The sequence below is a fragment of the Fistularia commersonii genome, chromosome 3 (genome assembly GCF_037954325.1).
Source record: "Fistularia commersonii isolate RoL2024-O1a breed Wild chromosome 3, RoL_Fcom_v1.0, whole genome shotgun sequence".
NCBI lineage: Eukaryota > Metazoa > Chordata > Actinopteri > Syngnathiformes > Fistulariidae > Fistularia > Fistularia commersonii.
In genome coordinates, this window is record NC_141286.1 from 19,566,350 (window position 1) to 19,592,675 (window position 26,326).

General features: G+C 40.2%; 1 protein-coding gene across 1 annotated transcript; it reads right to left on the reverse strand.

The window, feature by feature from the left end:
• Positions 1-6,995: 6,995 nt before the first annotated feature.
• Positions 6,996-12,083, reverse strand: LOC147235785 (carbohydrate sulfotransferase 1-like). The gene is made up of 2 exons (XM_086143999.1): positions 11,789-12,083; positions 6,996-10,787 (listed from the first exon to the last, which is right to left on the reverse strand). The coding sequence occupies exon 2, from the start codon at positions 10,739-10,741 to the stop codon at positions 9,455-9,457; it is 1,287 nt and encodes a 428-aa protein (XP_086000125.1). The 5' UTR covers positions 10,742-10,787; positions 11,789-12,083; the 3' UTR covers positions 6,996-9,454.
• Between the last annotated feature and the right edge of the window lie 14,243 nt (positions 12,084-26,326).

The window sequence follows — 26,326 nt, forward strand, 5'->3', positions numbered from 1 at the left end:
TCCAAACTAGCACCATATCTCAATTCTATACCAGCAGAGGAATACAGAAAATCTATCCAGAAATCACTAGATTCAGAGATCGGCTAGTCATCCTGAATGAGAGAGTTAGAATCTATCTCAAAAATTAGTCTGACACGTTGTGCCCCAAGCAGTGTGCGTAAGCCTGAATATGTGTGAGAATGCTAAAATATGTGGTATGTGTTTGGTGTATAACAGAATGCATGGTGTTACATCACAGTGATACTTCTGTGCGTAACATTTGTACACACTGCCAGCAGGCATACACAATCATTGCATTTCAAGGACTCAACACCTCTGGTTTGGTACCCAGCTGGGAGTGAGTCATTCTGACAGCAGAAACGGGAGAGGAGGAAGTACTATATTCTTAGTCTTCAATAATTTAAAGGGGAAAGATATAATACTTGTCTAAAAGTTGTCTTACAGGCTCAGACACCTCAGTGCCAGAAAAGAGAGATTTGGACACAAACACACACACACTTACACAAATAAATGAAAAACCATACAAATGACTAAAATGATCTGCAAATAACTGAATTTGCATTTTATTCATCTTTTATACAGTTTCCCAATCTTTGTGGAATCTAGGTTGTTTATGTAAGATCAAACCACTGTTTTTTTGCCATTCCTTGTTTCTTCAATATTGTATGATTACAGCTTCCCAAACAAGCCAGTTTCATGGAGATTAGTTTGATTGTGGCTAGGACCTCTCACTATTGTATTCGCATGTGCTCTTCTGTGAGAGCATATTTACCCAAATACTATACTTAAACATAAGCAGCTTTAGAAAAACATACAAACATACTAAAAAAGCCATTGGCTGTACAATATGTGCAATTAGTCCTAAGTATTTCCTGATTCGAAAACATGAAGGGGCAGTGTGGCACAGGGGTTAAGAGTGGTCGTCGCTGGAGGCAAACATTCCTGGTAGGATTCCTGGCTACTCCTTGCCTGTCAAAGTGTTGTTGAGCAAGACGCTGAACCTGAGCCGGTCCCAAGCCCGCATAAATGCAGAGGGTTGCGTCAGGAAGGGCATCTGACATAAAAAATGTTGCCAAAACCAAACATGCAAATCAACCTGATAAGCTCATACCGGATCAGTTGAAGCCAGAGTTAACAACGACCGCCATTGGTACCGATGACCTACAAAGTACCAGTGGAAACTGTCGGGTACTGTTGGTCAAAGAAGGAGAGGAGGAAGGCGAGTTCGGTAGCAGGGTGAGAAGAGAACAGGCCTGGGACTGAGGGTAAGGACTATGAGAATCGGGAGAGAGAATCGGGACTATGACAGGAAAAGGTATAGAGTTGGTCGCATGATGCAGAAAAGGAAGGTGGATATACTGTGTGTCCAGAAGACCCGGTGGAAAGGTAGTAAGGCTAGAAGCTTAGGAGCAGGCTTTAAGTTGTACTGTCATGGTACTGACAGGAAGAGTAATGTAGTTGGAATTATCTTGAAGGACAACATTTGTTAGGAATGTTCTGGAGGTGAAAAGAATCTCAGAGAGACTTTAAAGTCTGAAACTGGAAATTGAAGGTGTGATGCTCAGTGTTGTTATTGACCATGCCCTGCAGGGATGAAGCAACGCAGGGAGAAGCAGCGCAAGGTAAAGTTGGAGGTAGCAAAGGCCAAACAAAGGGCATATGACTTGTTTGCTTGGTTGGACAGTAAGAAGGGAAGGAGTGTGACTTCTACAGTTTGGCAAAACAAAGAGAGATGGAAACAGGTTACTGGTTACAGGTACCAAACACCATCCAGGGTGAAGAGGTGGAGACTATGGACTCCTACAAATACCTTGGGGTCTACATTAACAACAAACTGGACTTGTCACACAACACTGATGCACTCTACAGGAAAGGTCAGGGCAGGATGCTCTTCCTGAGGAGACTGAGGTAATTTGCCATCCATAGCGGGCTCTTCAAGACCTTCTACCAGTCTATGGTAGCCAGTGCATTCTTGTTTGCTATATTGTGCTGGTGGGGCATTGCCAGGACTGGCGAAGTCAACAAGTTGAACTTGGACCATCTTCAATCAGTGGCAGTGAAGAGGGTGAAAGAAAAACTGGGAGCTATACTAGACAATCTTTACCACCCCCTGCACGACGAGCTGTGGCTGATGGGCAGCTCTTTCAACCAATGGTTAATCCCCACCCCAGTGTAGAACTGAAGGCTTCAAACACTCCTTTGTGCCCACGGTCAAAAAACTGTATAACAGCAGTTTGGACGGAACACAACTTTGACCAGCCTGAGGTGCATCTATGCAACCACAACCTCACAACCTCACCCCATTCACTACCTCACCCATTCACTACCTCACCCATTCACATGTCATGCCCAAACTCTGCTGTCTTTTTTATCCTTGTTGGTCCCAGCCCCCATGCATCCTGCCTATTTTTGTTTATTTATTTTATTCTTGATTTGCTACTGTCACTCTATTTATATGGTTGTTTAGTTCTGGTTGTGTATTTTTCACCCTTACTGTTCCATTATGTTGTCCATTCTTATCCCCGATGTTGTTGTTCTCCCAGGTGTCTATTTATTCATGGATGCCTTTGCTATTATGTGACTTCTGACTCTCTATCTATATTTATATTCATATTTATTTTTGACACTATAACTATTAGGCTACTGTGACCAAAGAATTTCCCCTATGGGGATCAATAAAGTTTATCTTATCTTCTATGTACAGCTGGTTGGGTTGATTAAAGATAGAGAGAGAAATGTATTGACAGGTGCCAGAACAGTGATGGAAAGATGGTAAAAATACTTTGAAGAGCTGATGAATGAGGAAAATAATAGAGGGAAGTGTAGAGGAGGTGACTATCATGGACCACAAAGTAGCCTAATGAAGGTGAGGTGAGGAGGGATTTCAAGAGGATGAAGAGTAGAGAGGCAGTTGGTCCTAATGATATACCTGTAGATGTATGGAGGTGTCTAGGAGAGGCAGCAGAAGAGTTTTTGATTAGATTTTTCAACGCAACCTTAAAGAGTGAGAAGCTGTCTTGGTACTTAGGGTCAATATTCCAGAGCAATGGAGAGTGCGGAAAAGAGGTGAAGAAACTGAATCAAGCTGGTTGGAACGGTATTTTGGATACTATGTGAAAGAAGAATATCAGCCAGATTGAAATAAGAGCGTGTAAGACAGTTGTGAGACCAGCAATGCTGTATAGTTTGGAGACAGTTGCATTGAAGACAAGGAGCAGAGATTAAAATGTTGAAGTTCTCTTTAAAAGTGATGGGGATGTATGGGATCAGGAATGATTATCAGAGGGACAACACATGTTAGATGTTTTGGAGAGACGGTCAGAGAAGCCAGACTAAGATGGTTCGGTCATGTACAGAGGAGGGATAGTGATTACATTGGTAGATGGATGCTGGAATTGGAGCTGCCAGGCAGGAGGTCTAGAGGCAGTCCAGAGAGAAGATTTATGGATGTAGTGAAAGACAAGTAGTAAGTTGGTGTGAGTGAAGAAGAAACAGAGAACAGGGTTAGATGGAGGAGGTTGATTAAATGTTGCAAACCCTAAAGGGAAAAGCCAAAAGTAAAAAAAGAAAAGAAGATTTGTAACCGTTAAAACATGCTTATGGAAAGAATCAGAAGCTTGGGAGAATATAAAAATATTTGGAATCAAGGACATGTCTCATTCTATGTAGCTTATTCAACATCATTGCAGTCATTCCCCACTATTGCACTGGTCAACAGCAGCTATGATTTGCTGCCCAAATGTCTGAGAAAACAATTGCAATCCTGTTAGATTCAGAATTATCCAGCCTTCAGTCTGAAATACATATATTCTGCTGCCTATTTCTAGCATGTTTAATGTGGACACTGCAGTTCAGATTGTTTGTTTTTATAAAGAAGTCACACATTTGTATAATCTACATAACTCAAAATATACATTAGATATTTGCCATAATCCCATACATTTTTTGCTCCTACATACTCATACTTGTTATCTTCAGCATGTGTGCCAATCTCTTTTCAGATTTCTCACCAGCTAAAGGGAGATTCTGAATAGCAGAAAAGGGGGGTTAGCACATTTGACCACAGTGACGTAAGATGAACTGACCAACATGACCAACACTGCATGTGTGTATACTCATCCAGACACATACCCTCTCACTTACCTGTACCCACATTTCCACAAGGGAGTTAACTATCAATGGATCCTCAGTAAAAAAGCATATTTCTGTGTGTGAGTGTGTGAGAACGAGTAAGACAGAAAGAGTATCCTGTGCGTACCAGCTGCAGCTGTTGGTTCATGCATTTAAGCTGCAGAATGCCATTTCCATTTTTCACTTTCTCATTAAAAATATTCAAGCACATTCTTCATCATAATTAAATGAAATGAAAAATTCAAAAAAGTGGTCTGAAGAACATCGATGCATCTGAATGCATTCAGTGATCATGCAAAACATTTGTCTTAAATCTATCATGTATTCAATTAGCAAAACATGAATTTATGATTTATCATGTAAATCAGAATTCTCTTTATTAAATTTATCAGGGTGCTCTGGATTTATTACTAATGACCTGGCTTCACCTTTTTTGTTATGCTGACCACCTGACAGCTTCAATTATTCTGTTCATATCATTCCTGGAAAAGCCCAGTTTGCTTACACCCGCCCCCTGCCGTTCTACCAGCAATCAAATACCAACCTGCGCAACCATTGGAGAAACGCTGGAAAAAACTATCTTATGATTTTCACATGAGTCGTTTTGATTGCATGGTTCAACTCCGACTCACTGCTCCCCTCTGAAAAGAGCATCAGCGGTCACTTGACCAACAGCTGATTAAACCATTGCAATAGCAAAGAGGTCAAGTAATTCCAGATCGTCAATAAAGCTGACATGTTGTCAGGTCAAAACAATAAATGCCTGTTAGGTCATGAAACTACTTGCATCACACTGTATCCACTGCATCGCAGTAGTGTCACTGACAACTTTTTCCCTGCCAACCTTTTTCAAAAGTTGGTGCCAGCATTTTTGACGGGACTAAATGATTTGTGTGCGAACTATGCAATGGCCTTGGGAAGACAGGATGAGCTGTATTGTCTATAATTCACAACCAAACACTGCACAACCCAGCTGCCAACAGTGGAGCAAGTCTTCCACAACAATCTTTACACTTCCATATGATTTAAAAATGAAAAAAGAAATATCTGAAGTAGGTTAAACTTTAGTACATAAAATATAAGGCTTACATATCAACAATGCAGCCATAATATAAAGACATCAATGAAGGTTAATACCTAGCAAATAGGTCAGGCTGCCTGCAAGCGATCTATTCTTCATCAACAACATTACAGACAGTTGAGAATACGTCTTTATAATATTTATCATTCTTTCACTGATAATTTGTAAGAGCAACAACAATAATAATAAATTATTAATATTGAAAATAATAACAGGAGTGACTGTGTCTTGCTGCTGGCCTTGGAATGCCTCAGGGTTATTTAGAGTTGGATGATGAAGCCAGAGTGAGGGAAGTCTGGTCTTGCTGCTCAGATGACTGCCCCTGTGACCTGACACCAGATAAGTGTCACGAAAAGGACTGAATGATGGATGGACAAAACAACATGATAATATTAATGATAATAAAAATAACATTAATGAATAATGCGGATTATAATTATTAATAATAGATTTTTTTTTTGTATTTTTATGTATCTTATAGTGACTTCTGTACAAAAATAAAGGAATACCTAAAGCTTTTTGACCTTTGTGTTAAACCTAGTTTAAATACATTTGTGTTAATTCACCCTCCTGCGTGAATTGTGTGACTTTTTGCATAGCTCATACTGACTATACAGAAAAACAGAATGTGTGGGAAAGTAACATGCGGTCTATAGTTTAAGTAACTCATGCTATTAGGCCAACATGTGTCCTGTTATGAGATAAGATGTTCACCAAAATGAAACTACACAGATATATTGAATGACATAACTTGATAACTATCATCTTGTATTCAAACCCAGACTTTGAAGCAAACAAACACACACACACACGCAAACACACAAGGAAAAAGAAAATAAGTGGTCAGTAACGTCACTTATCCCAAATCTTTTGTTCTTTTGTAAGATCAGTTTCTTTATTACTATGCACCGTTCAAGAAAAGGTTATTTTGCAGCCACATTTTTTTTTTTGGGAAGTAGTTTTTAGGTTTCACAGCATGCTTTGTCAGCTCAACTTCGTAAGAACTGGACACGGGACGGCAACTTTATTCCTGGTATATCATGCAGTCACACAGGGTCAGATAATTAAGGTCACATTATGTAGAGATAACAATAGAGAAAGGGCATGGAGAGAAAGGGATTTGGTTCACTTTCTCCAAGGGTCCATGGGGCCCTGGGACACGGTAAATTACTCATGGTGCTCAACAGCACAACATTGCTGAATGTGATAAAGCGTTTCACCTCCAAAGGGTGGATGTTCCACTGGAATATTGCTTTGCTATAGGACCTTGACCAACTGTCTGGTAAAATAATCATAATTTTAAGACTCATCTTTTTCCTTGTTCACCATCATACTACAATGTTAAAAAGTCATTTTATAGGTGACTGGGTTGAACAAGTGAAACATGTCAGATAAAAAATGCTGGCACTTCAACTGCTATGTATTTAACTTTAATGTGTATTTGAAGAAAAATTCAGGCTTAGCAGGCTTCAAGATGCTATCACGATCATAGAATCGTGAAACATTGCTGTCAAATTTGCTGTCCAAGATGCAGGCCTAAAAGTGTAAGGAGCTAAAACTGCTTGCATCAGCCAGAAGATTAAGTGAAAGGCTGGGTAGAATACAAAAACATTTTTTATTTTTTATCTCTTAACATATATAAGTTAAGTTAATGAACTGATGCGGAGGACAAACTATGCTGGAAATTAAGATAATACTCTTTAGTAAATAAAACAAAAGGCAAATTGAATTTAATTTGCTTCATTGCTAATAGGTTAAAAAATATGCATGTACACGACCACAGTTTTTCAGAATTTATTAGTTTTAAAATGAAAAATATGCCAAGCACATTCAGTAATTTCAGAGGTAAAGTGAAAAACAAAGAGTGAGCGCTAAAGCTAAGGAGCTATCCCCTGAGATCAGTGTAAGAAAGACAGTGGATGATGGAGAGAGCGCAGGCAGAGAGATGGAGAAAGAGTAAGAGGGAGTGAAATAGAGAGAAGTGATAGAGAGAAGCAGAGAGAGAGCGATGGAGAGAGAGAGAAAGAGAAAGGGGTGGGGGGCTTGCCTCCAGCCTCAGCACAGAGGAGGATCAAAGGTTTGTGCTCTGCATTTCAATGGACATCCGGCCACCAATACTGATGAGCCCCAGTGTGATGCTCCATTCACAGGGTTTATATTTTACGGGTAAACAAGTGGTCATTACGAGGAAACCAGTGAATGCCTTTGTGGCAGGTTAATTGATTGGACAATTATCTGCAGATATGTAATTTACGATAATGAGCATTTTTTTGTAAGCTGCATGAATGAAGTGAGTAAAACAGAAATAGGAGAAATGAACATGTGAAGCATTATGATCATTATTGCTATTTGGAACAGACTTCATGATGTCATTTTATACATGCACATTAGTCATTTTCCACATTCCGTATGTAACAGGGGACATTATATTTTGTTATCTTTCAAAATACTGATATTTTTACTGCTGTGTAATAATTTGTTTTCCAAACACTGCATTTACTTTAATTAGGTGGAAATAATTCCAACACTTCCTCATCTCGATATGGGGCTGAAAAAGGACTTAAAGATTTCAAATGCATCAGTAGTTGTGGAGGCTGGGATGTTTACCACCATCTGAGTGAAACGATTTCACTTTATTTTATAGGTGCAGCTATGTTTTGTGCCAAAATCCTTTTTGGTGTTTATATAATGCAGACTGACTTTCTTTTTTTGGTTGTGACATAAGGAGATTTAGACCGATGCACAGCATGAAATAATTGTTGTCTTCTACAAACTAACTGGTAGTCGACTGCAGGCACTGCAGGCACAACTGCAGGTAGTCAACTGCCAAAATACCTTACATACTAGCCTGTTTACTATGGAATACTTTAGAAGTAAGTACTGTTTCCTGTAAGCTGTTTGGGCCATAGTTCAAGTTCATTCCATTTTTATCACAATAATTGTCCTACAGCTTTCCTTTATTAAGGTCATGATTTGATCAATTTGGTAGTGCACCTATCTTCTTATTTTGGGGTTTGTGGTCAGACAGATGTTTTGCATACATTGATGCTAGATGTTATCTGTTAAAAATGTACATAAGTAAATAAAAATTAAGAAAATAAAAGGGAGCATTTTGCACCATGGTATGGCAGCTGTACCCTGTAATAACAAAGTAGGGCATGAAAAATTAAATATTTCTTTACCCAACTGTGCACACTTGACCCTTTCACCTTTATACTGCCATGGTGAAGCTGCATGCCCACGACTAAAACGATATAAGGATTAATCCCAGATTAAAAAGATCCATTACTGTAATACATTGTATATGTGATCTATTGTTGGCAATACAGCTATTACATTTTTAAAGCACACTGATATTGCAAAAATTGGGAATTTATAAAGAAACCCTTCATTGCAAGATTTCCCTGAATTACATAAAGCTTCCAAGATAAAGAGATGGGCGATTAATGCAGTGATTATTTATACATAACGATGCTGATGCTATCTCCATATATTGAGCATCAATAGACACAGAATCAAGGGGATCTTTTATTGTTTACCTGATGAAGTCTGGATATTGATGCACTGCAGCGGCACAGACATATCTACTCAAAGAAAGATATTTGAATTTCATTGTGTGAATGATTTAAAATAAGTAGAACCACCAGATGAAACAAGCATATACAGTAGCAAACCTGCTTCAGTGTCCATTGAGATTAGAAGGTATTCCATTTCTACATCCACATTTTAAATATTTTCTAAAATGACCTATCTTCATTGTGACACAGATGGTTGCAAATTGTCTCATGAAACATTTGGGAACTGCGGCTCAGACCGGTCCATTTGATATTGAAACCAATACATTTTTCCATAATCAGCCTTTTTTAACATAAGTTATTTAAAAGTGTTTCCTTCTTCCCACATAAAGGTTGACTGCGACATTCACAATATATTGCACAGCAGGGCTTCCACAGAATGAAAATTTAAATGAAGGAAATTAAAAAAAAACAATAATGAAGACAATGCCCTTTAAGGGAAAACTCAACCCTAAATGAGACATATATAAACTATATAATATTTGATTACTTTGTATTTAAAGTGTGCTGTTCTGTCACACTGGGAGTCAACAACAGTTCCCTCTGTGCAATCTTTCAAGTTTAGTGCAAATTTGAAGAGATTTCTTCAGAAACAATTCCCACAAATGATAGACATTATAAGGCAACTATAAAAATATCAAAAATAGTCATTCAAGGGCTATCTCTCCTATAAAAATGGTACAAAATTCCTCTCCTCCACCAGTGAGATGGACATATTTTTCAGTTCCTCTGCTGTTTTTACAACCGTATATCCTAGCTGTTCAAGTACATCTTGACATAGTGTCTGTATATATTCTACCATCTCATAAGACAGTTTCAAACGCCAACTTTCTGCATTCGCTGCGGAGTTTCGTGCTGTACCAAACTTGTGTTTTGCTGAGGGCTTGTTGCTGCCCTGAGTATTTGCTTGTATCCAGTGTTCTACATCTTTATCCAGTGGCACCCCCAGAAAGTCATAGATCTCCTTTGTTTTGAGGAGAGGATTTCTGGCCACGTCCTCATAGCGAACCAGCATGTATTTTCCTTTCAGCCAATCAGGATTACTCAGACCAGTTGAAGCAGAACTGTGAAAGTCTTCACAGAGAGCTTTGAGAAGGCTTGGATCTAGAGTGTAGGGCTTTCGCCCTGTGGCCTTCCAAGTGCGCCACAACCGGTATGTATCCCAGAATGTGTCTATCCGTGAGGACAGGATCCCACGTGGGTCTCTGACCAGCTGAATGACTTTGATATTCAGCCTTGGGTCTTCTACCAAGGCCCGCAAATCCCCAATTTGTGGCACACGTACAATCTTGATGGCCACATGTTGTTTCTTTTGGCAGGCCATTCTTGCTAGGGTCATATTAACAGCTCCACACTTCTTAATACAGTCCCCCTCTTCCACATTAATTGTGGAGGGACCAAAGGCTTTACAGACAGGTGGCTGACATAATGCCTTGCTTGTACCACGGCGGAATATTCTCCATGTGAGGTGGTTAGAGGGTGTTGGTTTGATGTAGCTCTCCAGGAAATAGAGGTCACAATCATACAGGCTTCGCAAAAGGTCTCGATTGGCGCCCAGCATCATACGCCTGTCTGCAGCTGTTAGAGTGTGGGACACACGTGGGATAAGTGTAGTTTGAATATGATAAAGAGGCTCGAACAGGTAGAAAATGTCATGGTGTTGGTTGAGCAGCTGGCCAACAAACGAAGAACCGCTACGGGTTGCAGCCAAAATCAGGATATGAGTTTTACGGGTTGTATTGATGTTAATGTAGGCATAGTCATCGCAACCTCCTCCACCTGCTGTTCCTCGCTCAAAGGCAGGTTCTGTTTCCTGGCCCAACACACTACAGTTCTGAGGGGTGGGTAATGGGCACAACAGGAAAGGCTTGGAGATGAGTGTACGGATGGCCGTGTACTGGATGGCAATGGAGGCCAAGGCCAGCAGGATCACTGCCTTCCAGGAACATTGCATGGCTGAAAAACTTCATCCAGACACATGTGTCTATTCCTGGTCCTCTCTGTGAAAGAAAAAAAAAAAAAAAAAAAAAATTGGTATTAAAACGTATTTAAAAAAAAATCAATCTCAAGGGGTGACCAGAAATTTGTCTAAAATCTGGAATACTCAGACATTGTTTCAATATTATCATTTTTTATTGGTGACCAGTACTTTTTTTAATTATGGTTCACTGTGAAATTTAGGTAAAACATAACATATTTGATTAATGAACTAATAAGGCTTTCCTTAGTAGTCAGAGCACCAGAATCTCTTCAGAACTAAAGCATGAAACAAGTTAAATACAGTGTCTAAGAATAGAAAGATATATTTTTATTTGTACCACGATTAAAGATATTTTTGACTCAACTCTGATGTAAAACATTAACCTAAATTTAACATTTAATGTCTTGGCTAAATGAAAAGAAAAGAAATGACAAGACTGCAAATTAAAAAGACAACTTGAAATTCAGGTTCTCTTCAACTTATGACTATTTAGGGACAAGTCCTGTCAGAGGAATTTAAAGCACTTATGCAAGCCATTCGAACCTCAAAAGGAAAAAAAAAACACAAAGACACACACAAGCTGATATATCAAGTACAAAATATAGTTTTTTTCTATGGTTATCTACTATCATCGACTCCCTCCTCAATGCAAAGAGAAATCACATCATTAATCCTCCAGTACATGTGTGTGGGGGTAGGGGGGTGTGTTTGAATAAATCCCGGATTTCACTCAAAATTGATTCAAAATATTATCTGGGACTAACCGCTCATTGAGATTCTTAAAAGAACAAATGCTAGTTTGAACACTGCAGCGTGAACAGGTTCTCTGTTTCGTCCGCCAGGACTCGAGGATAGGGGGAATCACGAACGTGAACGCAGCAACTAAGTACTCAGAAATCCCACCATATTAAAAATATGAAGCCATCATAAAAGCTTTAGTGTATTTTTTTTTTATTTTATTTTTTTTATTCATATATTCATTCAGTGCGAGGAAGACATCCTCACTTGATTCCCTCATACCTTGTCGTTAGATGTAATGTTGTCATGATGAACTATACATCCATCACGGCCGCTTCCCCCCGGTCCTCACAGACGCTCCGCACTTCGTGATGCTCCCCGGAGAGGACAAGATAAACTCCATCCGCCGTAACCGTGTTCCCCATCTAAGTTCGGTTGGTTGGTTTTAAAGTTGAACGGCTATGGTCGACCGCGAGGAGGAGAGAGCGGAAAGTGATGGAGCGGCGATCGCGACGGTGTTACCGGAGGAGGAAAGACTCGAGTGAGAGAGCGACGGGAGAGATCCCTTCAAATAAGGCGCAGTGGCTGCGAATGTGTAAGGTACACAAGGACCGATTGTCTGGACCACCCCTGACCCCTCCCCTTTCCACCTGCCACCCCTACTCCCTCCCCAACATAAGCACAATTATCACGATCGTCTTCAGTCTCCTACCTCACACATCCAGAGATTCTCCAGCACACACACACAAACACACACACACACACACAGGAAGGAAAGGCTTGCTGAATGTAGAAAAGTCCCAATATGAAGCAGTGGAGCCACTGTTGCAACCCTGGTGTAGGTTGTTCTTGACAGCAAACCGAAGACCGTGTGAAATTGTAAGTACTTCTCCTTGGAAGTAGCCATTTCCACTTTCAGAGGTCAACTATGCTGTATGTGCAAAGTAACATGTTTTTTTTATCTCTGCATCGAATTAAACTTTTTAAAACATGCATTCACATGAAGTCTTCCACCTGACCAAAGAGGCATTTACTATCCCGATATTAACGCACATAAATATACTAAACATCAAGAATTGTATTTTGTGGAAGTAACACACACACACACACACACACACACACACACACACACACAATTTAATAAAAAGCTGTAGCAAAAAGAGGTGAAACTAGTCTAACCGAAGCGAAGTATGTTTTGACGTGAGGATCAGTCGTTGCATACAAAACACGGACCATAAAGCTGTGGAATGCAGCAGCTTCTGTATCTCTCTAGACAAACACGGATTAAAAAAGAAATTTATTCACAGCTGGGGAAAATAAAAACAAGGAAATAATGCTTTGGCTGTCACTGTGGAGTTAACCTTTGTGGATATCAAATGAATTAGTTTTATTCCATCACACATGGATGGAATTAATCAACAAAAATGTGCACTTCAGAAAATTAAAAAAAAAGAGATTTTAAGTTGTGGAAGAACATTCCCATCAGTTCACGTATTATGCCTGAGACATGTTACTGACGGCAAGTTTCAGGCTCCGCCGACGAATGTCCAACCCAGTCAGTAAGGCAAGGACAGACTTTGCCGCAAACCAACAATAGCCCAGCTCTACTGGCTGCACCCAGGCTGTCCAACCTTCCTGCTCTGCCTCTGCTGCCATCTCAGCATACCACTCTTTTTTTTTTTTTTTACATTCCATTTACATAGCCTCATCAACTCAATCCTCCCAGTGGACCATAAGCTCAATAATATATACTATCCTCTCTACCCCAGACCACAGCAGCAAATCCAGCTATAGCTGGGTACTAACTATATATGCTGGTACCACCAGCTGCTCGTCAAGATCAGTCATCAGCTCCCACGCCCCGCCTACACTTAGCTGCCCTGTGTGGTGCCTGGTCCTAAATGATCTAACCTTTTCTCCGTTGTGTACAAATTTAATCAGCCTAACCTCCCTATTACGAACGACAGAATTTATTTCTAAATGCTTTTCTTCCGCTGCTGCTACCAAACATTTCAAGACTTGGTTATGATGCCAAGTGTATGGCCCCTGGGAAAGACTAACCTTACACCCTGTCAATATAACTGTATGTCTAGGTGTGCCCTCCCCAGAACACAATGGGCAGGCAGCGTCCTTGCCCAACCTTGCTTTAGGTTCTGGGGAGATGGCAATACACCATATGTAGCCCCTACGATAAACCTTATTCTATTAGCCTCCATGCTCAACAACTGTCTCCACTTCTTTCTACATTCTCCCAATTCACCCATTGTCCTTGCTTTGCCTGCGACACTGCTCTAGTATGTCTTACTACCTCCTCTGGTCTATGTATCTCATCAACTATCAACTTCCTCTTTTCTGCAACTGTTGCCTTAATCCACCCCGGTTTTCCTATCCCCAACCCTAAGCCTAAACCCACATGCCCATGCTGCACCCGGCCTATGATATCCCCGTGACTAAGAGCTGCCTGTGCTTCCTGCACTGCCTCCCTTGGGTTCCACTTCCTCCTGTTCTACCTATGGGTGCCACACTCCTAACCATTGATTCCTTTGTCCGAGTGAGAGTCATTTCTAGTCTAACCATAGCAACTTGTACTCTTCTGACAAATTAGAAACTGGCAAATCCAATATACTTTTTCCATACAAGGCTGCACTGCGTAGACAGCGTGGCCCCAAACTGCAAACACCATAACTTCAACTTCCCTGGGAACCCTGACCTATCTATAATTAAAATATCTTGACTCATTTCCTGCCTCAACAGCTCAAACTGTCCCTTATCACTAAGTCTGGCATCAAACCACCTACCTAGACTCTTCACAGGTTTCTCTAATACCGTAGGCACTGCTTCTTGTCAACTACCTTCCCTTTAATTACTGAAATGCACCTAGATTTGCTTGGCTTAAGTCCAGCCCACTGCGGATTACTATCTAGCTTCTCCAACAACCTGCTACTACATGGTATCGTTGATGTCACTGTCATGACATCAACTATGCCCAACTCCCGCCCAAATTGGAGGGAGACACAGCCCTCCCTGAAGCCTTTCTCCACATACTACTGATTTTGAATCACACATTAGCCCTGACAATTTTCTCCAGCGGTCCCAACCTCCTTGAATACATCTCTTCATCTCTTTTTCACACTTTCCATTACGCAGGCACCCTCTCACTATCAAAGATCCTGGTGGATCTAGTCAGAAACTCTACTGCTTTGTCTCCTAGACACTTCCATACCTCAACAGGTGTATCATCAGGACCAACTGCCTTTCCACTCCTCATCTCTTCTACTTAATGGTCAACAATAGTCACCTCTTCTACCTTTCCTTTTAGTTTTCACTGTCTCTTATTTTCCTCATTCATTAGCTCTTCATAGTGCTCTTTCCATCTTACCATCCGTTTTTGGTAACTGTCAATACATATCACTTTCTTTCCATTATCACCCAACCCTGCTGCACGTTCTTCCTACTTTTACCTTGTGCTGCATCTCCATTAAGTCCTGTGCACTCCTTTCAGTCTCCTTCATTTCTCACTCCTTCTTTGCTTAGCCCTTTCTTTGTATATACTCTTGCACTACCTCATTCTACCATCATCTCTCCTTATCTGCTTTTCTTCATGATGACACACAAAGCACTCATCAACCTGATGATATTAGCTTTAGTTATCCAGTTATCTCAAAGCGTCCCCGACCACCCAGAGCCTGGCTTGCCTCTTCTGAAAAGTAACACTCCCCACTTTTCAGCTTCCACCACTTTATCATTCAGCCTGCTTTTGTCCTCTTTATCTTCCTTGTCATCAGAGTCATCTTAAAAATCACCACTCTATGCTGAATGAATACATTCTCACCTGCCACTACTTTGCATTCATTGACCTACTTCAGATTACATGAGCTACACAATATGTAGTAACTTTGTGTGCTCCAACCTCCACTCTTATAAATTACCCAATGTTCCTATCTCATCTGGAGGAAAGTCTCAAGATAACTCCAAGTCCATTTCTATTCCTATGAATACCATCATAGAAAGACTGAAAAACACGCTCCTAAGCTTCTTGCCTGGCTACCTTTCAACCTGGTCTTATGGACAGAGTATATTCACCTTCCTTCTCTAGATTATGTCAACCAACTCTCTAGCTCTTCTTGTTATCTTCTTCTTCTTCTCCTTTCTGCTTTTCCCTCCAGGGGTCGCCACTGGGAATCAACCTTCTCCATCTAACCCAATCTCTGTATCCTCCTCTCTCACACCAACTCCCTTCATATTCTCTCCCACTGCATCCATAAATCTTCTCTCCGGTCTGCCTCTAGACCTCCTGCCTAGCAGCTCCAATTCCAGCATCCGTCTACCAATATAATCACTATCCCTCCTCTGTACATGACCGAACCATCTCAGTCTGGCTTCTCTGACCTTCTCTCCAAAACATCTAACACATGTTGTCCCTCTGATTGACTCATTCCTGATCCTATCCTACCTCATCACTCCCAAAGAGAACATTAATATCTTCAGCTCTGCGACCTCCAGCTCTGCCTCCTGTCTTTTCGTCATTGTAACTTTTTCTAGGCCATACAGAATTGCTGGTCTCACCACTGTCTTGTACATCTTTCCCAGCTCTGCCTCCTGTCTTTTCTAGCTCTTCCTGTTATAGTCTAAATATTCAAAGACCCTCACTCTCAATCCCAGCCTCTTGGCTTTCCTCCTCGTTGTCTGGTTATCAACATGCCTTCTTCTTCTCCTTTTTCAACCCACAGTACCCTAAGGTCCACTAGTGTCCTTCTGGTTATCTGCAACACTGCCAGGTGTTAACCCAACCCACGACTGATCCAGCATGAAAATTGTACTTTATACTTTGATTTGCATATTTATCTCTGCCACAAGTTCTATGCCTAATGCCCTTCCTGAGGCAACCCTCTGCATTTTTCTGTGCCTGGGACCAGCTCAAGAAGAAGGCTTGTGACCCCCTCGAGCCGCATGAACCAATCAGTCAATCAATCAGTGAATAAATGAATTACACACAATCCCTTTGAACTGGACTTTCAGCGGACTCTCTTTATAAATATGCTATCTCATCTCTGTCTGCTCTGTGAAAAACATCAACATTTTTCCAACCTTAAACTTTCTCTCTCTTCAGTATCCACAACCAGGCACTTCCACCGAAACATAAACATTAAATAGCATTGATAACCAAAAGGTCTCAACACGGTTTAATCAATGTGACTGAAGGAAAATTGTTTCACGGAGCACCTACATCGCCTTAAGACCTGAATGTATCTCTTTAGACAAATATTTTTTTGTGTAATAACAGGTGTAAGTCAGTTATTGTTGTTCAAGGAGACATATTGTAAAACTATACACATAAAAGATGAAACCAAAAAAACAAAACCTATAAGCCAGTCAAATTATTGTTAGAATATTAAGTGAGTGTATCGTAGGTCAATGGGATGCACAGGATTCAGACCAATAATAAAGACAGATTTACTTTCTCCTAGTGTCTTTTCCAAAGGGTGTCCTTACATAAGTTGCACTGTCAAGGCTACACAAACAATCAAAGGCAAGTTTTATTGCGTCTGTTACTCCACAGTCAGTCACATTCACTTGCCCTTTCCTGAACAGTCCCTCAAGTTGCTGGAGTGTTGTCTTAACCATGCAGAAGGAATACGTCTGCATATGTTTACTGCAGAGCCGTAGGGGGTGCAATATGCAGCAGCCTGCAGTTCTGATTACACGGCTATCCCCAGAGCATTGATGTCAATGTATCCAGCTGGTAGAAACCATGTCAAGGGACACACTCCCACATTGAAGCCGTGCATCTGCTGCTGCATGATAGCCTTCCAGTTCATTATCATTTAGGGCTCTTCGTCTTCAATGTGCCTTACAGGGATTTGTAATACAACAATATGCCCGTGTTTTCTGTTTTGTGTATGTGTGTGTGTGTGTGTGTGTGTGCATGTGCGTGTGTGTGCGTGCGTGCGTGTGTATTTTCATTAATCTGTCTGTTTTTTGTCTGTCTGCCTGGTGAAAAAGGAACAAGTAAAGTAAATAGCATGGATTACTATTTTCTTTACTTTTCATATATTTTTCTCTTAATTTAACATTATTGTTGCATCTCCAAAACAAGTCTAATCAAATATTACAACTTTAATAATGTAACTGCTATAGATATATATTTCTTTTTGATGCTCTAAATCTGACAAATGTAAAGACAACAAGGAATGCCCCCTCACCTTTTGGTTTAATCAATTTACAGGTTAATATGCCAACTACAGTATGTAATATTTCAGTCCGCAATTCATTTTGATATTTGATTTTTATATCAATAAACAATAAAATACAGTCATACTGTGCAATAATAGTACATTAGTTGTGCTGCATATATTTCTTATGGAAAACTGACCTCTGTTGAGAAATTCAGAAAAAAGCTGTATTACCAAATAACCTCAAAATTAGATTGAACATTTGTGATTAAGATTTTCTAGAAACATTTTTGAAGTGGGACAAAGAGACTGGATTGCGGTGCGTAAATAAAAAGTAGAGTCAAAGTTCAGGATCATCCTGAATTGAAGCACAAATCACAGCCTTTAAAATCATGTGATTGCCAAGCTTCTTAATGTTGATCTAGTGAAGAAAATTAGGCAACTGTTATGTATTTGCCACAAACAAGATCTGTCCAATCTGCATGGCCCATTCTGAATATGTAAATGACCTAAAAAGCTCCCATATCTCAAGTTTTCTAGCAGTGATGGCTCTGTATGTTCTCTAGACTGCTTGAAATTTGGCTAGAGGATGGTCCCTCAGGATGCGATTTATGCAGTGTAAACCTGTATTTCTGCTGTATTTGCTGCTTAGTATTTTAATCTGACAAGATATACCTCCTCTCTGCATCCACATGTATTTTGTCTCAAATTGATATACCGTGGGGAGAAAAAGTATTTGATACACTGCTAGCTTTTCCCACTTCCAAAGCATGAAGAGGTCTGGAATTTTTATCATAGGTACTCTTCAACTGTGAGTGAAGTAATCTAAAACAAAAATCCAGAAAAACACATTGTATAATTTTTAAGTAATTAATTTGCTTTTTATTGCATGACATAAGTATGAGCTACAACAAAAAAACATAACTTAATATTTGGTACAGAAACTTTGGCAACCATATATATATATATATATATATATATATATATATGTATAGGCCACATCACACTAAGGTGTTTTTTTTTTTACTCAAAGCCTCAAATTCAGAGGGCATTATTTGGCCTTTATTTCATATGGTGTTTCTGTCTCACAGCTTAATTTGTTTTTAAACTTACATTGCCATAAGGTCAAATCCCACAGCTATCCACATCTGTTCTCCAGAGTCTTGTGTAGTTTTGCAGGCAGTATCCAAATTCCTTGATCAGTAACATGAGGACACTGAAGCTGACAGGATATTGCATCTTTATTGTCTCTGCTGTTCGACCATATTCTCTTTATTTTTTTTTAATATATCAGGGATGCGTCAGGCTGAAGCCTGTGACCGATATAGCCTGGATCAAATTTGTCCACACCCTTTGTTGTTGCTAAGCTCTCTCACATTCTAATAAAAGATAAATTCCTGTATAAATTGTCTTAAGTAGGCTGTTGTCATCAACATCGTTGATTGAAAGTTGAGGCATTTAAACCACTAATGCACATGTATGGAATGATGTAGTTAACAGAAATGTATTAAACAAAGCAGAATATGTTTTATGTTTTATGCTGTATGCCCTTCCTGATGCAACCTTCTGCATTTATTTGGGCTTGAGAGCGGGTCAGGGATTTATATAATAGTGTGGCCATAAATAACCCAGACAACCTTAAGGTGACAGAATCTCAGTTTCATTTGTAAAGTTTTTTTTTGGCTACATTCATCTAAATCTCTCAGAGGTCATTTTCATACAAAATTACAGAAATTACATAAAGGCCAATTGCAACCTTTAAAATGCGATTTTTTTTCTTTTTCATTTTCACAAAATTTTAATTCAGAATTTATTTTAAGAAAATGGGGGAAATTCTTTCCATGATTGAGAAAAAGCCTCAGGGATGTACCATTTTATGTACAGCCCAATAACACTGGACTGTCTACAGCACTTGAGACCCCTTGAGCCCTTAAAGCCATTATATACCCCTTTATGCCATTTTATCTTGTTTGTTTGTTTTTTGCATGTATTTTTGGTGGTTTTGATATGTTGTGGTCTACCCTTGGTAACACTCAATATGGCCTCTATATATCTATACCCGTTTGTATTTATATCAACCTACATCATACTTTTTGGTTATTTTTTGTTAAAGAATATTTCAAGTTAATCAAAATGTAAAAAGTAACAGTGTTTAACTGGATGTCAAGACACACTCTTTTGACTCTTGAAGCCTGAAAAAGCGAAGCAAACCTACTCACCTGTATAGTCTTGCACACTAGATATATATATATAGAAAGAGTATGATCATGTCATCTAGAAGTTATGTGTTATTTAATGTGATTATTTAATGTATACAAGTAGACATCAAAGGAGTTTAACAGACTTTATACAGATGCACATACAAAACGTGAAGTAGCATAAGTAAGAGGGTATCAGCACTACTAGCTAGATGCAAATACCACTGACATAATAGAAAGCTTCTTCTTCTTCTTCTTCTCCTTTTAGTTTTTTTCCTTCAGGGGTCACCACAGCGAGTCAACTCTCTCCATCTAACCATATTCTCTCTATACTCCTCTCTCACACAAACTACTTTCATATCGTCTCTCACAACATCTATAACTATTTTCATTGGTCTTCCTCGAGACCTCCTGCCTGGCAGCGCCAATTCCAGCATCGGTCTACCAATATAGTCTCTATCCCTCCTCTGTACATGACCGAAGAAGCCATACAAGCCATACCTAAACCTCTCTCGATTTTCCTCAACCTCTTCTCTGCTCTTACTACGGATAACAAAGTCATCTACAAACATCATGGTGTATAGAGATTCCTGTCTAACCTCATCTGTCAGCCTGTCCCTCACCAGTGGAAACAAGAAGGGGCTCAGAGATGATATCTGATGGACCTCCACTTTGAACTTCTCTGTTACCCCTACACGACACTGCAACACTGTCTCACAACTAGCGTACATGTCCTGCACCAGTCTGACATACTTCTCTGCCGCTAGAGATTTCCTAATACAATACCAGAGTTCCTCTCTTGGCACCTTGCCATATGCTTTTTCTAGGTCAACAAAAACACAATTCAGTGCCCTCTGGCCTTTTCTGTACTTTTCTTTTAGCATTCTCAACGCAAATACTGTATCTGTAGTACTACTTCTAATTCTGAAGCCATACCGCTGTTCACAAATGCTGACCTCTGCTCTCAGTCCAGTTTCCACTATTCTTTCCCACAACCTCTTTGTATGGCTCATCAATTTCATCCCTCTATAGTTGCTGCAATTCTGCACATCCCACTTATTCTTAAAAATGGGCACCATCACACTTTGTCTCCATTCTTCAAGCATCTTCTCACTCTCTAAGATCCTGTTGAATAATCGAGTCAGAAACTCTACCGGTGCCTCTCCTAGACACTTACACACCTTCACAGGTATATCATCAGGGACAACTGCCTTTCCACTCTTCATCCTCTCCGATGCCTCCCTCAATTCACTTTTACTAATCTCTGCTACTTTGTGGTCTACAATAGTCAGCCCTTCTACCCGTGTCTCTCTTTCATTTTCCACATTCATCAGCTCTTCAAATACTCTTTCCATCTTCCCATCCCACTCTTCTAGAATCTGTCAATACATTTCCCTCGATAACCTTAATCACTCTGACCTGTTTTACATCCTTTCTATCATTATTTCTCTGTTTCGGCACCCTGTATAGATCATTCCTTACTGTCCAACCGAGGGCACAAGTCATCACGTGCTCTTTGTTCTGCCTTTGCTACCTCTATCTTTACCTTATGCTGTATCTCCCTGTACTCCTGTCTGTTCTCTTCAGTCCTCTCAGTGCCCCACTTTTTCTTTGATAACCGCTTTCTCTGTATATACTCCTGCACCTCCTCATTCCATCACCTTATCTACTTATCTAGTCCTTATCTACTTTCCTGCCTTTGTCCTCTTGATCTTCCTTGTCACCAGAGTCATCCTAAAAACTAGGATCCTATGTAGTCTGGCTACGCCCTACAATTACTTTGCAGTCATTGATCTCTCTCAGGTTACTTCATCTATACAAGATGTAGTCTACCTGCGTGCTCCTACTTTGGCTCTTATAAGTAACCCTATGTTCCTGTCTTTTCTGGAAAAAAGGGTTCACTGCAGCCATTTCCATCCTTTTTGCAAAGTCTAACACCATGTGACCCTCTGTGTTCCTATTCTGTATACCAAATCTCCCATCATTTCTTCATACCCTCTACTGCGTGCACCAACATGCCCATTGAAGTCTGCACCAAAATTCCACTTTATGATCTCTGGGGATATTTTGCATCACTTCATCAAATCCATTCCAGAACTTCCCCTTCTCAAACTCACATCCCACCTGCAGGGCATAACAACTACTGACATTGATTATCACACCTTTCAGCTTCCACCGCTTTGTCCTCTTCTCTCCCTTTTTCCTCTTGAGCTTCCTTGTCACCAGAGTCCTCCTACAAACCACCATGCTGTCGGGCTACGCTCTCACCTAAAACTACTTTGCAGTCATTGATCTCTTCAAGGTTACCTCATCTATAAAACATTCTCCTCCTCAAACTCACATCCCACCTCCGGAAACATAGCCACTAAGAACATTAGGCGTCACACCTTCAGTTTTCAGTATCAAACTCATAAGTCTATCTGACATTCTTTTCACCCACAGAATATTCCTAACAAACTCCTCCTTCAAGATAGCTCCTACTCCATTTCTCTTCCTGTCAGTGCCGTGATAGTACAACTTAAAGCCTTCTCCTAAGATTCTAGCCTTACTACCTTTCCATCTGGTCTCCTGGACACACAGTGTATCCACTTTCCTTCTCTGCATCATGTCAACCAACTCTCTACCTTTTCCTGTCATAGTCCTGATATCCAAAGACACCACTCTCAGTCCCAGGCCCTTGCCTTTCCTCTTCTCTCTCTGCTTCCAAACATGCCTTCCTCCTCTCCTTCTTTGACCAACAGTTGCCCAATTTCTTTTTTTACCATGTAGGTCATCGGTACCAATGGCGGTCGTTGTTAACCCGGGCCTCGACCGATGCGGTATGATCTGGTCATTAGGTATGATTTGCATGTTTGGTTTAGTTTTAAGCCAGATACCCTTCTTGATGCAACCCTCTGCTTTTATCTGGGCTTGGTACCGGCTCAGGGACACACCGGCCCCTGCCCCCCGAGGCTTTATTGAAATGATAGAAAGCTGCTTAGCTTATAGGGAGCATTTTCTTTGTCTCTATTCAATGAGTTATGATTTTGAGGTCTCCTCCATGTGAATACTTATGAATTGCAACATTAAAAAAATTAACATTAGCTTGCAAGGTGTTTATATACCAAGTCAGAGGCATTTGTCATTTAACCCCCACTCCCCACTTCATACTGCTTTGTTGAGAGGACTTTCAAATGCACCTTCCTTTTATAAACTAACTAACCTAAACACACATGGATTATTCACGTAACAAATGCTTGCGGATCCGTTAACTCACAGAAAAGTCTGACTCTAACCCAGGTGAAAAAAACAACATAGAGGCCCTATAGGCTGTATTATGTGGATGGGTGCTGCCTTCACATGTAAATGATATACTTTAATAGCCACCCCAGCCCATCCTCACATTCATTCTGCCGCTGCGCTGAATGGATATCCCAGAGGGATATGGGGTTCAGGACAGCAAAGGCGGGGGGGTTCCCTGGAATCTTACAGAGGGAGGCTGTTGGGTGAAAGGGGAGCTAGCTCTATGTAAGGATATGGTATTTGCACTCAGTATCTTGGGTGTAGGTCGCTATAATCCTTTCCACCCCAACCTTCCTTTTAACCTTGTTCTTTTTCATTTCCGTTTCAGCTCATTTTTAAAGGGGTTATTGCAGGGGATAACCGAAAGATATTTATATGAATTAGTGGACCAAAAAAAGGTGTCTCTCCAACACCTGAATCAGTCCTCCCAAACCTGAACACCACAAAATATTACGAAACACTTTTTGTGGTATCACCAGCTCAGCTTCTTATTCATTCCATACTCAAAAAAGTGAGCAGTTGCCTGTAATCAGCTCTCTTTGATAAAGTCCAAGTCTTTGTTCAAAATGTCATGTATATTTTAGTATCACATTAACACTTCAAATGTAGCTACCTCTCTTTAAAGAAGAAGTAAAACAAAGAAATTCTGGAAACTCAAAAAAGTCTGTTAAATATCAAAGACAGCAAATAACAAAAGAATGGATTGAGAAGCACAGTTGTTGATGCATGTAAGGAAGTTGATAACTATGGCTGCGAAACTGGAAAAGAATTACTATTAAACAAACAAGTTAGATCAGAATGCCCAAAGACAGCTGGTTTTAATCAGACAAAAAAATAAAAAAGGGAAGATTAGCACCCGACCAAGACTGGAAAAATATGCAACTCTGTCCAATTTCAGGACACCTTACTCGATACTATTCGTCTTTATCTAGGTTAGAAAATAACAGTCTCATGAGTTTGATTTAATTTCTCATGTGAATAATTGAGTGAGCTTACCCACTAGACATAAATAAATACAAAAATACGGTTTGAGTTTTAAAATGAAATACAAATACAAATACATATCAAGTTAAGTGACAGGCAATCACAATGTTCTGATAAGCATTTTTAGTCATGACATACCACAAGGCAAAGCCCAAAAATGTAACACCACTTTTTGTTGATTCATCACAAAACATTGCTTTTAGTTAAGCGTTCCAATAGTAGTGGATATTGGGTGTCTGTGTCTTTAAGCCACAGCATTGTTGTCATCGCATGCGACTGATCGGCGCTAATTGGCGCCCATATTTTAGTTTATTTAAAAAGCATGGCACTGACCACGCCAAGGTGTTTGGTAGATCTAATCATTTCTTACAAACTCTGGTAGTCTGTTTGGTTGTCTCTTGGGAGTCTGAGCCTCCAGGGATCTGCCCCCTGTAGAAAAGTGGCAGTTTGCAGGGAGTCTCATCTGAGTTTCTTGGGTGTGAACTTGGGCAATGTCAGGGTTTCCAGTGGGACTACTGGCATGGGATCTCTTTTTTTCTTTTTTTTTTTATCAGCTCTTGGCCTATTTTCCCTACTGCTGATGATGATTATGTACATTGCAGTTTGTGGTAGTCTGCTGACCTCCAATACGTGGGGCTGTCTGCTGCTGGCGGGCTGCTGTTTTGTTCAATGCTATTCTTTTTAATAGAAAAGGAGCTGGGGAAGCTAGCAAGGAGGCCTAACACCTGGTGGCGGGGTATCTGCGTGCCTGTTTCACGCCAATGGTTGTTGTCATCATGCTTTTATGCGTGTGTGTGTGTATGTGTGTGTGTGCGTGTGTGTGTGCGCGCGTACCCATTCTCTTGGCCGCCCACTGGCCGCATCCCTGTGGTGAGCCCCTCTCCTGTTATTGGCGTGATGGTCCATCCGCCTATATGTCCTCCCCAGCCAGAGTTTTGAGTAGTGTTTTGAGTGGTTGCCATTTTGGACTACTTACTGGATAAATCAACAAAAGGTTTTAGTTGTTTCCCTAAACCCTCTTTCTGTCCATCCTTGTTAGAGCCTGTGTGCCTTGCATTAGTGGGTTGATCTCCTTGCCTGAGGGGTATATCTCCCTTGGGTGGCGTTTTCAGTATATATAAACAAAAAAGGTTCCAACGATATCCTGGAGATGCCACACTTTCAAAAAACTCAAATTTGATCATCAACAATTTTTTTAGAATTTGAGTTATTTATTTAGGGTAAATCAAATCAATCACAAACACAGAAAGGGTATGCTTGAATGGACATTAGTGGTTAAAAGAAGAGAAAAAAAAAACAACTCAAAGGATAAAAACAGGTTTCACCAAACCTGTTTAAGGAGCAATAGGTATTATTAGCCACAGCCAAGCCACACAAGCCTTCAATGCAACTCATTGTTCCCACTCAAATTCAGGTAAACCCCTTTCAAAGTCATTGCACCACAAACCACACCCACATTACTCCCAGCAACACGCAAATCAGACGGAAAACAAGCATCAACATAAACACCGACATTTGTGACTCGCCACAATACTTTTACATGACTGGTTTCCCCTGTCTTTAGCTGTCGCATAAATCCAGGCCATTCTAATAGAAAAGAAAATATGGTTTGAGTTTCCTGTGGAAACAAAGACAGCACTATCACGAAGACAGCACCATCACATCTGATTTCATGAATCCCACCTAAGCCAGCAAGAATATCAAAATACTGAATTAGGCGTTGATTTCCATGGCAACAAACAAAAATGTAGGTCACCCCTGACAATAGCAACAGACAATCCTGCTAAGATTACGTTTGACATGTATCATCCTTCAACAGCACAAGTATACATAAGATAAATGCTACCAAATAAACTGACTTAAATTTGTGATGTCATTTTTTTTTTTCTGGCAGGAACATATAACAAGGTCATATCTGTAAGTGTCTATATCTTTTCAGCATTCATTACCGGACTCCATTTGTGAAACTTCGACTTTGCAATCATCAAAGCAAATATGCATCACCACAAGCTGTGTGTTGATGACTTTATACATGAAATCCTAGTGGCTCACTGACTCTTCTCTGTATTTGGAGTGGATTTATGAAGGCTCTAAGTCCTGCTAATACTTACTGATGTCAAATCCTGATGCTGTGACTCAAGCACAATACAAAAAGAAGTAATGTGGGTCAGTGCAGATTTTTT